The sequence below is a fragment of the Chanos chanos genome, chromosome 10 (genome assembly GCF_902362185.1).
Source record: "Chanos chanos chromosome 10, fChaCha1.1, whole genome shotgun sequence".
Taxonomy (NCBI): domain Eukaryota; kingdom Metazoa; phylum Chordata; class Actinopteri; order Gonorynchiformes; family Chanidae; genus Chanos; species Chanos chanos.
This window is the reverse complement of record NC_044504.1, coordinates 11,741,719-11,760,445: the sequence shown is the minus strand read 5'-3', so window position 1 is coordinate 11,760,445 and position 18,727 is coordinate 11,741,719. Positions and strand designations below refer to the sequence as shown.

The 18,727-nt window shown below is 39.7% G+C and overlaps 1 protein-coding gene across 1 annotated transcript; it reads right to left on the bottom strand.

Annotated features, from left to right (window-relative positions):
* Positions 1-2,452: 2,452 nt before the first annotated feature.
* tgm1 (transglutaminase 1, K polypeptide) lies at positions 2,453-13,073 on the bottom strand. Its single transcript, XM_030786897.1, has 13 exons — positions 12,821-13,073; positions 12,009-12,200; positions 8,587-8,838; positions 7,809-7,927; positions 7,442-7,549; positions 6,881-7,058; positions 6,354-6,492; positions 5,522-5,714; positions 4,981-5,134; positions 3,848-4,132; positions 3,469-3,629; positions 2,744-2,880; positions 2,453-2,597 (listed from the first exon to the last, which is right to left on the bottom strand). The coding sequence occupies exons 1-13, from the start codon at positions 13,071-13,073 to the stop codon at positions 2,453-2,455; spliced, it is 2,316 nt and encodes a 771-aa protein (XP_030642757.1).
* Between the last annotated feature and the right edge of the window lie 5,654 nt (positions 13,074-18,727).

Sequence of the window (18,727 nt, the reverse complement as noted above, 5' to 3'; positions counted from 1 at the left end):
AGTGCTGTCATTGATCAAAATGCCTGAAAGCGAGGGAACATTTCATTTCTTTGCTACACACACAAGGAAAAAGAGCTCTGTGAAACCTCAAACAATACAGAAATGTCAGACACTGGACAATGGTTTTACTTAATGCTGGTTGTGTTTTCATACGTTCTGGAGGGAGGGATGGAATTAAGTTTTTTGGATATGTTTCATTCTCCTATGGTTGTTTTAAAAGTTTTCACAATTTACCTGTTGAAAAGAAAAGTCTTAAAAGTGAATTGAACTCTGTGTGAAAAGTAGGAATCCAGTGAAGTTTCCTTATGGGAGAACAACATTGTAGTATTCACTTGTTGCCACTAGATGTCAGTATGTAACCAAAATGTGGAAGATGGGGTGTCGTTTCCAGGCATTTTACATTTAATAATGCTTTTCCAAGTATATAGTACAAAGAAAGGTGCAGCACAGGACTCAAGGTTTGATCTGTATGTGTGTTTTTGTCTAGTTTATTAAAAATGAAAGGAAAACGTGAGAGAAAGTTTGTGCACAGAAGGGAGGATGAGATCTTTTTAATTGTGTGTATTTACACAAGAATGCAAATGCAAGTGAATCAAACTTGAGTGACAGATATCCAAGCTTTTTCACACCCTGGTACTTATACTTACCTATCCAAGAAGTTAATCTGGACCTACAAGGCATATTTAAAACAAAAAATACTGTTGTACTATATGTTCCAGCCCAAATTACTTTACTTAACAGACCTGTCAGACCTGCCTGTCATTTAAAGGTTGCTATGACAACAGAAACAGCCAGGAAAAAGAGTTACCCAGTAGCTGCAAGTTGGCATTTTGTTATTTGTTCTTTCAGTTATTATTCTTTTACATGAGCAATAATGACTGGGATATTTTCGTTTTTATCTAGGATGGGCGTAAAAATGAAAAGAGAAACAGAGAGGTGAAAAGAGTAGACAATACTGTTTATTAAACCACTTAAAAACAAATAAAGACTTGTTTATTTTTACATTTCATGGAGGGCTTTAGTAAACATTTATCATTTATCCTCTTAAGTGCCACACATATATATAAGGAAACAAAATAAATAAAACATATATTTTCAGCTTACTGCAGCAACGAGTACTAAATCAGATAGACTTTAAAAGCTGCCATGCGTCTGTTTTGAAAACTGCCATAAAACAGCAGAAAAAAATGTCTTCAAAAGTCAGTTCAGAGTAGAAACAGTCCATTAGTGCGCAAACATATCAAAGAAAAATGGCCCCAAAATCAGAAGTATGACCTCGTAATACTGACTTTATGCGACTTCATGTGACTTGTTAAGGGTACTGATGTAGGTAAAGTAAAAGGTCCTTATATAACAAACAGTCAACAGTAACAAAAAGTCTTTTTTTTCATAGCGTCTTTTTTAAAGTTGCACAACAGAAGGCTTCCATCCTTCGTTTGAACCAAACAAGCCGAAATATTCGTGATTAAGGCTGTGATGGAGCTGGCTATTGTCCAGCATGTGAAAAGACTTCAAAAACTTTGTGAACTGCAACTCAGTATCACTTAAAAACTGTAAACATATAGGTGAACTAAAACATAAGTTGGAAGAATTTGACACATACAGAAAAATGCTTCTGTTAAAAAAAAAAAACAGTTCAAGTCAAACTCTCTTCCTTGTCCACTCATCTAGCATGTAAAAGATTAACCAATGAGGGCAGAGAACAGAGCCCCCCCATTACTGACCCATTATCAACACTGAACCTATCAAAACAATAGTGACAACACATATGGGTCCACTGTAAATGAATACATGCTTTTGTGAGGTTGTAATTAAACTGTGAAAATCATACCTTCACAGTGGCTTAATGAAAGCATTTCCTATGCTTTAAAAAACTGGAATGGATAGTAGTGACAACTTACTGAGTAAGGAAGTCTGTTTGTACAATGTGTATATGAAGGTGGTCGACGTGAGGAGGCTCAGAAGAGGCTGCAGGAGTTCAGGTGACATGATCACTAGCCACACAGAGTCTTATGAGTTATGGCTGACTAACACCCAATTACTAGTTTCTCTTCAGTCTTCCATTGTGCAACTTCAAAATGTAGATAAAACAGGCGACATCCCGTTTTCATTATCAAGCACAAAACAGCAATTACAAACAGATGGAGGAACAAATGTAACATTCATAATGTTGCAATATAAATAAGATTGTTAAATAAGATAACTATAAATAAAGAACTTTAAATGTTAGAACAAAGGTAGGAAAAATTATATGTGCATATTTAAACTTTAAAAGAACATATTGCTCCATGGAAAGCCTGCCATCTTATCAAGACAGTAAACATCTCACTGGTCATGCACTGACTGTGTGTAAGGAGAGATGGAATGACAGACAAACTGTCTCTAACAGGCACGGGTGGAATTCAGGCTATTTAAAGTTGTTAAATATGTGAAGACTCGGAGAACGCGTTCCTCACTTTTCCTTCACCACAATGTCAGCCACTCCATGAACTTGGGTGAGTTGCCGACAGTGCAAGGAGGCCACCAGCTTCCGGGGCCCTGGCAGCGTGGGAACAAACTTCTCTGTCAGACTTACAGTAGAGCGGCTGGCTATGTCACTGTGAACGAGAGAGAGAGAGAGAGAGAGAAATATATAACACTTGGCTGTTCTCTGTTACCCCCACACACACTATTTAGCTTCAGATTTAAGAGTGAGCACCGGCGCAGTTTTTCTGGAGGCAAATAGGTTGAGACTTTGTCTTACCCGTACGAAATCTCTCGTACGTTCTGGAGCCCTAGCCCCTCCACACGGAACACCACATTCTTCAGCGTGCGTGGAAGTGGGTTTGTGAACACAATCTTAGCCGCCATCTCTTTCCCTACAACAGCAGCTCCAACGGGCTGGGAGGGGTGAACAAAAAAGAGGCCAAAATATTAAACACTCTGATATATTTAACGAATATCTAAACGCAAAAAAGCCAAAAGCTTAATTAACGTTTGTCTAACGGAAATCCATATCAGACAAATCACATCAAAGATTGAATGACTCAGGGTTAATGGTCAAAATAGACTGACATGTCAGTAATGGTCAACCGTATCTCTTTGACGACTCTGAGTGAAGCTGTTTCATTTTTGGCATTGTGTCCCAATGCCTGACTTAATGGTTAATTTTACAGATAGACAAGCAAAGACAGAATTAGGGATGAGTCACCCAGCATATTGTGATCCAAGATGATATAAACCAAAGGCTATATTTAACCCTAGGCTTTCCTAGCTCTTTGCATTTACAGGAATAAGCTTTAACAAATCACTGAATCATAGAGTGATATGAACGCTTTTGCTTTTGTTGGCCCTGCACCAGAGAAAAGTCACATTAGCCCAGAGCTAAAGGCCATTCTCTGGAGCTTGTGTTAAATAGTCTCAGTCAAGGGCAAAGCTAAGACAAACAGGCAGAGTGAAAAGACTGGTAAGAGATAAGCTTGGACTCACAGTAATGGCAAGATCTGGGGTCCGGAGCCGGAAGATGAACTGAGTGGCCAGAACCTGTTTGGTTTCGTTGACGCGGCCTGACAGCATGAGCATCAGTGCAGCCTGGTCCACTAGCTGGTCTTGGTAATCCTTGTACAGAAGGCCCCACTCCAAAGTTTGAACTGTGTTTGGGCAAGAACAAAGGGCTCAGTGAAACAAGGAGCCAGGATGGCTACAAATGCCAAAATGGCCAACTGTGCAAAACCGATCTTGAGTTTTGCAAGAACCAACCTTAACATGCCTTTCATAATATTGTACATAACATATGCCCAAATGGGAATTTCCTACTCCACAGACAAACATCTTGCATTTTTGGCATGCTTATCGGTTTGGATTTTACCTTCATTTGGTTGGAGTTCGATTGGAACCTTGTCCTTCTTGACAATTCCCTTCAGCACGCCCGTGTAGTACATGACTGACACCTGGCTGTGGATTGTGACACTGCGTGACTGCGCACTTGTGTTTTGAAGTGTAATGGTCAGCTCAGCATCGTTGCCCATCCGAGGACCCTCACCCTCCATTGTCACCTCAATGGTCACGTCCTTTGCGGTGGGGGAAGAGTAAGTGTGTGGCTTAGTACCGTAGCGACAGGCCGTCTCCACGGCGATCCGCTCCTCCTCTGAGCCTGTCAGACAAAGAAAAGAAAGGAGAGGTTAGTCTTTCTATGATTATAGTTCTAAGTCATTTTATTTTTAGTCTAGAGTTCATTGTTATATTTACTTTTCTTTATGAATGTGAGCTGAACTAAAGCACTGCCTTAAGACTTGCGTTCATAGGATAGTTTTAAGAGTCTATGTGGGCAACTGCCCATGTACAGTTGCATAACTGGAGCATAAAACATTCATAAAAGCTGTAAAAAATTTCATTAGGTAGTATGGGTATCTCACAGTTAATGGAGTGTGTGATTGTTTGCCTGAACAAAACTGTGACAGTATGAGCCTGGTTCCTAAAACCACAGACAAGGAAATGTTTTTGTGACTGCAAATACACAAAAGGCAGTCACTCTCTGAGTCGCTAATTATGTGTGTCACTGTGAGGTTATGGACTACTGTATTATAGCTGTGCAGTTATGTTTTATAATTCCGATTTTCTCTCAAGTGATTAGCAGAAAATGGAAACAAGTTTTCTGTTTGGACAACAGTCTGCTCTGTTGCACCCAGACCACTTCTCCTGACAAGCATGAAGCCAGTTACTGCAGTCTTTTCACTCTAAGAGTTGTCCAAAATATTTTCAAGTGGACTAAGACACCTGGCACAGATGACTATTCACTTGACTCTACCTGCTAATACTCACAGGTGTCTTACCAACAGTGACTACCACTATGAAGAGAGAGCGTGAGCAGCATTAGTGAGCATATTGTGTATCTGTAATGGATATGTTGTAAAATATTATATGGTCATGCACCACGTGTGTGTAGAAGTGTGGGATTAGATAAAAGTTTATTTGGACATTGTTAACTTAAAGGGACCGAACCTTCTGGGTATTTGTAGAGGTGTGTGATGTCAGCGCGTTCGTCTGAACCCACAGCCTTGGTGCTGATGAAATGGCCCACAGCGTTTTTCTCACTGTGAATCTGAGTGAAAGTGCTATCAGCATTCCTCTGCCAGTAGATCTTATCACTGTTCACCTGCAACAGACAGAGACAGAAGAATATATCATTTTTTTTTTAAAAAAAACCACATTTTTAAAAGATAGAAAGTATAAACATACCAAAAATGTTGCACATCAAACACAAATCATTTTCACCATAATTAATCTCATTTGAATAATTTAACACAGATAATTCTCTCTGACCAATGCTTTGATAAATATGTGTGTGTGTAGAAGTTAAAGGAAACAAACAAACGAAAGGAAGAATGAGAACCAGAATGTATGACGATTAGACAGAAATGACGATTTCAGAGATAAAGTTAAAGGACTGCAATACACACACACACACACACACACACACACATATACTCATGCACACGTCTGAGATTAAGAGAAGTGTGTGATAAAGAGATGACAGGTGTACCTCTGCAAAAACGAAAGGCGTGTCGTGTTTGAGGTAGACGTGGCCGTTGCGTACGGCGGCGACAGAGGCTGGGCCACAGCGGAACAGGCCCTGGCTGGTCTCCTGTGGGGTGGTATCAACCACCTGCCAACCCCCCATACCTGGAGGCAGGTCTGGACGAGCCATCCAACAGTCATTCCACACATGAAAGTTCCTTCAGACAGACAGAGAGACAATTTACTTCATTACTACTCGGTTTTACTCGTTTTTCCTCACGACCAGAAAATGCACTCAGACCCACGAACTGAATTAACCAGCGAGAGAGAGAGAGATAGAGAAAGAGAGAAAAGAGAGAGAGAGAGAGAGAGAGAGAGAAAGGAGGGATTACAAATAATCTCAAATAAATCAGTCCTGGAGGCTCACAGTTATGCCGATTTTCATATTAACCAACTGTTGTTTGTGCTTGACTGTGCACAGAGAGTCGGTGTGTACATTTCTGTGCCAAAAAATCAGTTTTAATTTAAAAAGTGGGGGAAGACCCACCAGGATTTCAGCCCTCCAGAACGGGACTTGGACTGGTTTAAATGCGCTCACTCCAGTCTGTTAATATTATGCTTAATAATTAATAAATATAAATATTAACATTGGGTTAAGAGTCTGAAGTCATGTTGATAACCAGATATCAAGGTAAGAGTTTTCTTCATGAGCTCAGTGATATGATGAAATCAAGAACACATCGATGAGTATGATATGAAGTGATGTAACTGAAACTGGGTTGGGTTTTCGATCTTTTGAAAAAGAGCCGACACACTGATGACATCATAGATTCTGAGAAAAGTATGGGCTGTCTTACCAGACTGAGTCAGCATTGAGAGCATCAATGGGCTCCAAGTTTTCATCCAGATAAATGTCTGTGGTCAAGGACACATCGGTGTCATGGGCTGAGTTAAAGTTTGTAACACTGCGAGAGGGGATTCCAAAACACCTCATCACTGAGGAGAGAGAGAGAGAGAGAGGGAGAGAAAATAACATAGTTAGTGATGCAAAAACGCAAGTTTTATTTTTATCAAGAACTAATACAAAACTGCAGAACACACAGACCATTCATAAGCACACAAACACGAGGAATTTGATCTGTATACACCCACCCATCCACCAACACACACAGAGGCACACCAGTAGGCGATTTGTAGGGGGATGAGGGGGGATGCCATCCCCTTTGTTAGCAAAATAACCAAAATGCACCCCCTTGTTAACCTGCCATCCCACTATATGCTCTATAGAGTAGTGTCAGTGGCCATTGGACCATCCCCCTTGTTAAAAAATAACAAATCACCTACTGATGCACACACACACACACACACACACACATACACACACCTGTGGTGGTGACCCCAGAGAAGACCCAGCACTGGCCGTATCTGACAGTGGATCCTTTGCTCTGATAGTACTGTTTGAGAATGTCCACACTGCCACTCCACACAGTGGGAGAAGTGCCACCTGCGTAGTTACCTGACCAGTTCCCCTCCAACACCCCACCATCGTTGGGTGAGTTAATCTGTGAAGAGAGAGAGAGAGAGAGAGAGAGAGAGAGAGAGAGAGCGAGAATGTTTTAACAAAAGCAAAAGGTCTATTAATCGACAGGACTGAAAATCAAAGTGTGTTTTTCATTCAGTTAATATGGATTCATTAATAACTTTATATGGAATTGTTATGCACATAAGATAACGTTGGTAGATTTCTTAGAATCGCATATTCAGAATTCAATCAAATCCGACCAGATCACCGGGAAGTTATTTTTTAGTCGCAAGCGCAGAATGCATGTGAGTATATATTTTGATATTTGCAATGGATGAGTGCTTACGTTTATCTGTGTTCTAAAACTTTTAATAGAAAAGAGTGTGACAGGGTGGCAAGGTGAAGTGTTTTGTAGTGACTCACCATGGCAGAAATGACTCTGACAACATTCACCGGGTCACCCCAACCGGATTCAGGTACACCGCTCTTCTCCAGAACATACAGACAGGCATCCAGCATCCCCTCATTAAACTGACACAAACGCAAAGAGTCAGTGAATGTCATAATAGCACAGCAACAGACCAAAGTTCACTTCTTTACTCTCAAGACAACCCAGCAGGTCCGGGTGCTGTTTTGTAATGTACTAATTCACACAGTTATCAAACCATGTTGAACTCAAGTGGTTGTCTTGTCTCAGTCCACACCCTTGATTAAAGTGCTTTCTGTCATTGTGTTGGATAAGGAGTGGCACATCAATAAGTCAGGGTGTCAGGTGCAAACCTTCTCTCACCTGTCCAAAGTTCCACGTTCTGGCCCCAATTTGGCTCTCTGTGCCATAGTAAATTCTGCCTACATCATTCAGAACATACTCTTTCCTCTCTTCTTCATTATCCATATACACAATGTCATCTGAAGGACAGAAACAGAGAGAAAGAGAGAGAGAGAGAGAGAGAGGGTCTCATTATGTTTATAACGTGTGTTTATAATGCCACTGATGTCAAGAGGATACTCTTTAAATGAATTCAATGAAATGAACTGACTTTAATGAAATGACATTAAATATTTTAACCTGTAAAAGTTAGGAAATAGTCAATGAGTCATGTAACATGCATGTACAAAAGGACATGCAATTTAAGTTTCAACAATAAGCTTGAAAATTACGAGCTAAACAAATTTCATTTTCAACATAAATGTGACTGAAAGGCAAGTCAGTACTTCAGTAGCTCATCTGAACCAGACAGAAGTGAATGTGAAAATGCACATGAGGTGCTGCATAAGGACAAACATGTAATGCTATGTCTTTCATTAGATAAAGATGATGTAGATAAGATAAGATACAACATTTTTTTTTTGTTAGGTGACAGTTCAGGAGAATTTGATTTCTTCATCATTACAAGAGTTTACTCATGAGAATGTTCCACTGAGATTCCTCTGAAGTTTTTGCATAATGATTACCAGATAACATATTTCCCTCTCTCTGCACCCCACACCCCTCTATGCATCCCTTCTTTCTCTCTCTCTCTCTCTCTCCATTTTTTTCTCTCCATCTGCCCTCATTGCCCACCCACCTTCACACCATGGATTGAACAGCATATAGATATCGTTGGCAGGGTCGTATGCTGAAGTGCTCTCGCCCTTGGGACTATGCGTCACCACCGTGAATTTGTATCGACCAATCACTGCTGTTGGCAAGGAGTTGACAGACAGTCTCAGCCGGCTACCACTCCTCTCGACAATCTTAGCTTCCCAGCGTTCATCTTCTAACTCCTCCACCAATGGGATGATGACATGGGTTCCCTTTGACACCACTGGAAGGTGGCCTGTAAAACACACAAACAAACACACATACCCAGATAAATTAGGAGATGATTAAGGACCATGTGGGTAACTGTAAAGGTAACTGTAAAACTGTAAACCAGAATCTGGGATTGATTCCAAACCTTGTATGTTGCCTTTCTAACTAGAGGGCTGAAGTTTCAAATCCCAAGCATGACAGTTCACTGCTGATGGGCCCCTGTACAAGGTACTTAACCCTGGTGATATCCTGAACAAATTACTTAACCTTGGTGATGTCCTGAACAAGGTACTTAACCCCAGAGATGTTTCCCTCTGACATACTCAGTAATAATCAGTTAGTGAATCAGGCAGTTGAGCATTAGCTAATGAATTAACTTGTAATGTCTTTATTTTCTCATAGTCAAGACATACACACACACACACACACACCCTTATAAAACGATTTCTCTAACATGCACTCTGAGTCACCTCTTATTTTGTAAAGCATGCATTCTTATGACAGGCAGCTTTCCCAACCTGTTGTCACAGCCTATGTTTATTTTGGAAGTGTCAGGGAAAGTGTTTCATCATAAGTAAATAAGATCTTCATGAGAATTAAAATCACGTCAATGCACCTACACACACCTAGACATTCCCACACTCCCACACACATACATACACACTCTCTCTCTCTCTCTCTCTCTCTCTCTCTCATATGCAGACACATAGTGATTAATGTGTACAGAAGCCTACTCTCATGCTTACGCATTCTAGATAAGCTATGCTCTATGTCAATAAATCCCTTCACTCTTGAAATAAGGCCAGTCCACACCCCAGATTCCACCCTTAGAGAGGCATGTTAAAGAAAACAAATGTGCTACTCAACACTCAATAAACATGCTGTTTCTTCTCTCTTTTCGTCTTTCAGGTACACACAAAGTACCCTGGTTCTATACAGAGTAGAACTGCCCTGAACATTGGTCTGTACTATTAATACCAGCTTAAATAGCAGCAGGGTATCCCAGTCATCCCAGTGCTGGTGACCATCTCAAAATAGATGAATTGGCATGTGGTGACATTATGCTGTATGCGCAGACACAAGACATGCAATGCTATGGCACATATTCAAAAACAACCTCCGTGTTGATTCAGACTTCCATGATGCATCATGTATATCTGTATGAACGAATGCAAAGTCTCAGCCCTTTAACTGAGATCCTGCAAATCATATGTTCCCCAAAGATTGAGAATACCATCTATACTCCGAAAATATATTTACAATCACTCGGTCACATTAGGTGGTAATGGACTTCTGACAAGATAACAGTCTAACTGTAAGGTTACAAACCATGTTTCTGTCTCAGAACACTTCAACAGAAAATAGCCTAAGAACAGGAGATTCAGCAAGTTTAACTGACTTTGAACCGAAGTCGCTGACTGATGTTCTGGAGCATATCACTTCCCTCAGAAACTCAGAATGCCAAAACACCAGTTTGCATCTGACTATTATATGTGTGCTACTGTGCTACTGAGCATTCTTCAACCTCTTTGAGACCACAACAAAGTTAGGCTGGCACATGCAAAAAAATGTTTAAACTATGATCTAACATACCATGAAGAGCTGTAAAAACGTTCAAGAGTCTTTAAAAAGGCTCTTTATGCATGATTTGAGGAATATGCTGAGACGTGCAGAATACAATGAAACAAGTTATTCAGCTTTTCTGAGTTCTCTTAGGCACTTATCTACATGACAGTAGTTTCAAATCTCAGGGTCTTGAGGCAGCTTTTCAAAACATTTCACATATTGGTTACGTTTCATGACTAGCAAATCTAAAAGAAATAATCAATTAATCGAGTGAAAAAATCAGTTGAAAAATTAGCTGGGTCATTTATTCAAAAAATGACTCAGCTAATTATCACACCTGATTCAGGAAGCTCATTAATAGTTATGACGACATCAGTTCAACAAACTATGATCGTCCTTTCAAATACATATCAAAATGTCTACTTTTTCGCTAAACTTGCTCTTGGTGATCCTGCATGTTACAGAGTGGTGGCTAAACCCAAGACTTTTGCATTATCAATCCGGCCACACTAAAATACAATTCTTATACCTGAATCAAAAAAGTAATCAAGCCTAATGCATGAATGCGTTGTGTCAAATGTAGACAATGGTGAAGATGTTTACAGTTCATGTAAGAATGAATGTAAGAGCCATGAGGCTGAATATTATGATGTTCATAATTCATATTGTCTGAAGGATGTTACGGCTTTCCGACATAAAGGTTTGAATGGACTACAGGGCTAAAGTTTGAACTGAATTCTTTTTTTTTCCTCAACAGTAAAAAATGAAATAGGGTCAACAGTCCAAGTTCCACTGAGAAACATTCCCTGAAAATGAAAAAATTCAATTATACCACAGACTCCCACCCTCCATTCTTTTCTCCTCTCTGTAACTGTTGGTAATGAACAGCAGAAGAATGAACGGCGAGGAGAATGAGAATAAAAGAGAGAATAAGAAGGACAGAGGGAGATGGAGAGTGAGAAAGGGATACTGAGACATATTACAGGACAGACAGAGAAAGAGTAGAAAGGAAAGATAGAGACAGAATGAATGATAGACAGAGAGAGACAGGAATGAGGAAGGAAGGGCACACCCAAATGGACCTGCTAAACCTGGACAAAAAAACGTAAAATATAAAGTGATGCATCTGATGTATATGGAAAACTAAGTAGCCACAGAAAGTTAAGCTGACGTTGATGTGGTTGCATTGCAGTGTAATCATGGGGGATTCACCAGTGGAACATATTAAGGAGTGTTCAGAGGGTGCTGTGGTTCAATCAGGCTTTGTGACATCATACCTCTCAGTTCATGAGCACTGTGTTATTACCATGGTGACTATTGAGCAAACCATAATGGAAAAAAACATAGAAAGAAACATCAACTTAAAAAAAAAAAAAAATCAAAACATTCAATCCACCAGGCAAGAAAATACATGCTCACCAGGAAACAAACAAGCCCCTCAGGGTAAAATACTGAAAACTATTTCAATTCAAGCACACATGTATGTAGACATGCCAGCATTCATTCTCCCTCTGTTCAAGCTTACAAAGGGTGCAGTGTTGTCATGTGGTTGTTACCCGTGTTGCCTCTGGGCTGGGTCAGGGTATATGCAGAGAAGCAGAAAAATGGTTAAGTGAAAAACTAACTGACCCATCTTCAGCTCCAGGTGAAGTTTGTCTGTCTTTGGGTCATATGGTCGCGAGAGCTCCAGCCACATCTGAAATGTTTGCCCTCTGCGAATGATAAGGTTGTCACCATGGTAACGGTCAGTGTGGTGCTCCGTGCAGTTTGGGCCGGATTTGGATTTAAGAAGATCTATGGAACGCACTGTCAGCATCAGGTCTATGAAAGAAAGAGAGAGAGAGTAAAAAAATTAAACTACAAAACTGAAAAAGAGAGATAGAACTTTTTATCAATTTGAAACTTAATTTGTAGGGCCATTTAACAAAAATATATTCATATTTAGAATATGTATATATAACATGTATTACATAAATGCATAACTTCCTGCTTGATTCATCTGACTACACGAATGACTGCATGTTTTCTCCATGATGAATAATTTAAGCGAGGGGAGGGGGGGGGGGGTTACAAAGTTTAAAATCTCTGCTGTTGCATTTTACACTCAGGTCAGGATGAATGTTCCTGGTCTAACTCTTTCATTGAGTCCATCTGTTGGAAAGGGCCTTGAATACCAAGACCTGGCCTATGGTGTTTTGATTCTTCAGTGAAGCCTATTCAAGCCTATTTCAAAGAAATATTTCAGTGACTTGTTCTTAAAATGCAAGTCTAGCATGATGGTAAGCATCTTGACAAGCCTGCTGTTGGAGAGGGATGGGCCATATTTATAAACACTGTTATGTATGCAGTTCCACCATGTAGCCTCCTTCTTTGTGATTTTGTTGTTCCCTGTGAATGCAAACAACATTTCCTACAAAGCTTTGCTGTTGTTTGTCTCTTACCATCCAGCTCATGGCCATCGATTGGAGGCTTTTCTCCTCCGTCATCTGTGACCACTATATCTGTGACATTATCATCGTCACTCCCTCTGCGGCAACAGCAAGGGCAGACTTTACGTAGCCACCTACGACACCTCCCCTCCTCTTTCTCCACCAACTCCTCTTTGTCTGGTTGTGCTTCATCCCAACCCAGAGTGACTTCTGGGAATCGGCCAACTGTTGTTCTGTCTCTAATTGACAACCTTTCCAATGCCATCCTGCAGAATGGAAAGAGAATTTACGACACTGTCTCTTAAAAAAAACAAAACAATAGTGCTTAGTACCTTCAATGCTTTTCATTTCAGTTGTGTTGCTTAATGCTCAATGACTTTCCTTAGATTTCCTGAGTGGTAGGAGACCCTTTGAATAATGGAAATTAGCTCAAAATTAGCAACAAAAGCATTTACATTTATGGTTTGATCATTTTTAAAAGGATTGTCTGAATAAGGAATAAGACAAAAGACCCTAAATTGCTAACCGGCTCTGTCTCATTATTTCAAAATGACTTCTGTCCTTTTCCCTTGGTCTCTCTTTCTACTTTTACCTCAGATAAACTTTGTTCCCTAAATGCATTCCTCTCTCCAAGTCATCTTTAATCAACCCTCGGTCCATTCAGATGAACCCCACACTGACAGTCCCATTATGGTTCTTTGCATTCTCCTCCCTCTCTGACTGTTACCACATAGCAACCAGGTCATCTGCATGCACCAGCTCAAGGACTCTGTCACTAAGTGTGACTCAATAAGTGTGAAGCTAAGACAGAAAGCTCAGATAAGAGTGAGACAAAAATGCAAGGAATGCATTAAAAAAAAATCTATTCATTCATTGCAAGTGAACCTACAAAACTCTGAGGTAAAGCTTGCATTGTTTGTTTATTGTTCAAATGTTGAACATTCTGTGGACAGACGAGCTTGAAAGGGCTTATGTCAAGTTAATGGGAAAAAACTCTGGTAATGAAGAGACTGATGGTGAACTTGAATTGGGAAAGCAATGCATACACATAGTTATGTAACCATGAAGGCACATAAACACAACAACACACAACTGTATCCAAAGCCTTTTGGTGGATAGATAAATACATGGATGGAAAACCAAATTTAAAACCTGTATTTCAGTGCCTTATAACAAACGTACATACTTACTAGACACAGATGCCACAAATACTTATAAGGAAAAATGAACAGTATATTGCGTCCCTCATAAAACACACACATTAAGCCTGCATGCCTTAAGCCTGTGCTGAAGATTTTAGGCATGTCGGTGATTCTGATCGGCTCATCTGGCAATCTCTACACAGCCAGTCTGCACGGTTACACTACCATGTCCAGTGACCAAAGCATGAAAAAATAGTCTCTGTATTCTATAACAGTGTTTTAACCTACATAGCTATAATATCATATGATGTGCCAATATGATGAAATGATAAAGTTACAAAAATGGCTAAGTCACTAAAAAAATTTATTATTTGTTTAATTCATTTATTTTATTTTGAATTTAATTCTTTTAAAAAAGAAAAAAGATTGTAATGAGCTGATAAAAAGTATGCTTTTTTAAAGTCCATCCAAAATGCAGTCAAGTTCTTCTGCTTCTACATTTATGCCTGCTTTGTGTCTGGTATTTTCCAGTCAAAAAATGTACAGCATTTCCAAAAGTTGTCTATTTTATTCGAAATGGACGAACAACTAAATGTCACATCTGACTCATTATTTAACTGTAGCAGATTCCAGAGAGATATACCACATTCCTGCACACCCATATGCACACACACACACACACACACACACACACACAGAGTTACTTTGTCCATCGAGTGTCATCAGTTATTTGTGACAGCCCAGTTGGGGGATGAAAGAGCCAGACATCAGGGTTTAAACATGAGATGAGTGATTGCCAGGTCAAAAGTGATATGAAAAGCTAACATGGGCCCTGAAAATGTTTTTGAAAAATAGAGATGTTATTTCCATGGGAAAAGACAGCATTTTCTCTGTCTCCTAGTCTAAGTGTAGCTCTTTTGACCAAAAATTCCTGGCAGCATCCTTGACTTGTGACAAAGAACTTGTGAAAGAACCATTCCCTGGAGGTAAATGTGGTCATAGAGAAGCAGTCAAGGAATCTAGAAAAAAGGTTCAGTTTATGACTCAATACCACTGACTGGACTCAGTGCAGCCAAGATGACTTACTCAACACAGCAGCATGTCTACAGATGGCTTGCCTCATGACATCTCAGCAAACGACAAAACAATAATAACAGTCTAAATATAAAAACAATGAGAGTACTAACATAGTGAGACACACCCATCTCTCTCTCTCTCTCTTTCTCTGTGTATGGGTGTGCGTGTGTGTGCGCGTGTGTGCGTGTGTGTGCGTGTGTGTGTGTCAGGTCAAATGTATGAAATGCAACACGAATATAACATTTAAAGATATTAAGTCATTATACTAAGCCTAGTTTCAGCAGATTGGTGGATGTAAGGTCACTTTTGAAATGATGTTTTCTTCTTGCATTTCCAAAAATCAATTTAAATGAGTATAAAAAAAGATCTAATAGCTGTGAGTTGAGATGTTTTTACACACATGTAACTGTTCTGTTTTGATGAGAACCATTACTCCAACTAACCTATTGTGCCACAGACCTGAAACGCACAACACAGCTCTATATCTCAAATGGTTTTGATTCTGTGTTTGTTTCTGTGTGTATCAGTGTGTGTGTAACATTTAGTATGGTACAGGAGCACTATCAGAGCCTGAGTCAAAGGTCAGTGACCTCAGACAGCCTTGTGTAAGGTGTGCAACCTGTTCTTCTGATAAGTGCCCAAATGATTAGTGAAATGTATTGGTCTTTTTACGTGACCTTCCAACCCTGCTTTTTGTCTTCTCCTTTTCCTCTGTCCTCACTCACACTCACTGTCGCCTATGGTGTCGCTGTTGTCATGACTACTGAAGTCTGTTTTGAGAAGCTGTGTGAGATGGGTGTGTGTATGTAGTCTAGATGTGCTTTCATCATAAAGGAATGGAAACAATTATCTAGTATGTTCTTTCTTATACAGGTACTATTGTTTGCCTTTCTTACACATTCAGGAAAAATTAAGGCAGTCACAGAATGAAATGAATATACGCCCGGTACCGTCTTGTACCCGTGATCTATCTCACTGCACAGAAAACATCAGAAGCTTTTTTGGAAGTGCATTCATCAGTCCTCTTTCCCTTTCTGTAAGGACCGGCATGATGTGGACCAAATGGTCCCCATGAAGAAAGAATTATCCTATAAAAGTGACCAGGTGAGGACAGTTTTCTGGTTCCTACCATGAATAACCATGGTATGTATGCATGTTTTTATTCATGTATGTGTGTGTGTGTGCGTGTGTGTGTGTGTGTGTGCATGTATGTATGTATGTCAGTGTGTGTATGTATGCATGCATGTATGTATGTCTGTATGGGTGTATGTATGTATGTATGTATGTATGTATGCATGCATGTTTGTAGGTATGTATGTGTGTATGTACACTGCCAGTCAAAAATTTGGGGACACCTAGCTATTTGCGGATGAAAATAACTTTTACCTCAAACACACCAATGTGTTTCAACAGAGAGCTGTTTTGATCTTGTCATTTTCTTGGCAAAAACTAGACAATTGAAGGAACAACTGATAAAAGCATAACCATGGGAATAACAACATGACCCAACCATTTTATAGCCTTGTTTTGATGCCAGGACTCATCAGTGGCAATCTCTCAGGTGTTTAAGCTACTTTTGGGCAAAAGACTTTCAACCTGTACTTTCAACAATAGTTTTGAAGAAGAACAGGTTTAGATGTAAGCAAATCCTACACTGCATAACAAGGAAGACACTTTGATGAGTTTTGGGTAAATATTCCACAAGTAATAAATAGCTATTTTATGTTAAGAAGACCTTTACAGGTATGCTTTCTTAAGTAAAAAGCTACAGGAAAAGCAAACATTATTCTACAAAAGTCATGGTGTCCACATGTATGTATGTATGTATGTATGTATGTGTGTATGTATTTAGTTAGTTAGTTAGTTAAATATAGGGCTTTTACTGTTAAACCAAAAAGGTGCCAAATCAAGCCATTGACTATATTTATAGTTCCGGTATTAGTTGTTGATTACAGTAAAATGTAAAATGTCAAAATCCCCACATGCTTTATTATGACACACGCGTTTGTCACACTTGAGTTTTTAAAAGAACCCTAATAGTATTTTAGAAAAGCCATCTAAAAGCAGCACTATTTACAGGACTGAAGGAATACAGTTCTGCTTATGGGATTAAAAGCCTGTCATGACAGTGTAAAATTCAGGCACAAAAGCATGGTTTTCTCTTGACCACTGAGGGTTATTATTTTTGATGTGCACCAAATAATATACAAAGAACGCATATATCTAGTTGAAATGACTAAATCGTTGCTCTTACCTGTTCAAACTCTGGAAGTGTGGACGAGTTCTCTAATATGTGTCACGTGTGTTGTTGATGGGGTTTTTTTTTCTTTGGAGAAAGACCTGAAATACTATTTTTTTCGATAAAGGTTTCGCTTCAATCACAGCACTGTTCTGCGCCCTTTCACTTTACACGCCTTTCCTTTTCTGCTTCAGACTCGTTGCTCGCTGACAGAGCTGTAACCCGTCTTAAAGTAGGCAGCCACTTAGGTGACACTCCGCCCACAAACAGTGGCAATGGTTCAGGGCCATAGAGCAAGGGTGGTGGGCAAGGCAATGGGAGCAGCTGGGAGAAGCAATTGAGGTATGTTTACCATTTTGCAATTCACACAATGAAGTAAGCACGCCACAGGCAAGATTCAAGGCGCTGTTTTCCTTTTAAGGCGTCTCGAACAGGTGGATTAAAAAAAGTTTCATTGGAGAGAAGCTGACTCTTTTAATAAAGAGGTAACGTAGCAGGATAAGGATATCTGTAATTTGTTTCTTCGTTACTTTGAATTTAAACGTAATACTAGAAAATAGTAAAGAAATAATAAAAACAATAAAGAAAAGGTCTAAGCCTACTTTGTCCCGTAATGTAGTGGTCATTGAAGGTATTCATATATATCTCTAATTCAGTTTATATATCTTGACTTACGTGAATTTACATGTTATTCCTCACAAAGAGTTGTTTTTAGAAATGCGCGTCTAGTCAAAAGTTACTGAACAACTTATGTATCCATTATACCGGCCACTGAAGGATTAGCAGAGCCGAAATAAAAATGTTTCTGAGGTGGCCCAACATCAGATGCCCCAGTCTCAACTGTGTTTTGGGAGCGCCTCGATCCTTTTGTCACCGTACCGAATTAGCCTACGGAACAGTTTAAAAGAAGTATAAAGACTACTTCATGTGGTAGAGAGGTCAAAAATGAAACAAAACACAGAACTAACCATAAAACAAACTATTCAATTTTTTTCAGTACTGTTTCAGGAAACAAGTGCTTAGAAATGCAAAATTCACTCAACAGATTCCATGTTTATGCTCGTACGCGCGCGCGCGCACACACACACACACACACCCCCACACACACCCCATGGTGTTTGAGTTTGTGTTTGGGGATCCGCACGCCCTTGTGATCATGTCATCCCACATAAGACCCTCTGTGAGACTAGAGGTTCATTTTCCCTTCAGGGAGTCTGACACATGATTCCATTTCGACAGGCTAATGATCTTTACTTTTGCGTCATGAGTTGCCGGGAACTGGGGAGCAGAGTGAGGGCTGAGTGACAGTAAAATTCTTACATTCTGATGAATGAAGGCTGTGTATACACTCTCAACACAATAGCCATAAAATGTTGCTACACATGCTTGATGCAATAACTCTGGAGTTTAAAGTTGCGGGTTTGCTGTAAAAGCAAGAAATTTGTGCCCTTCGTAACTTTT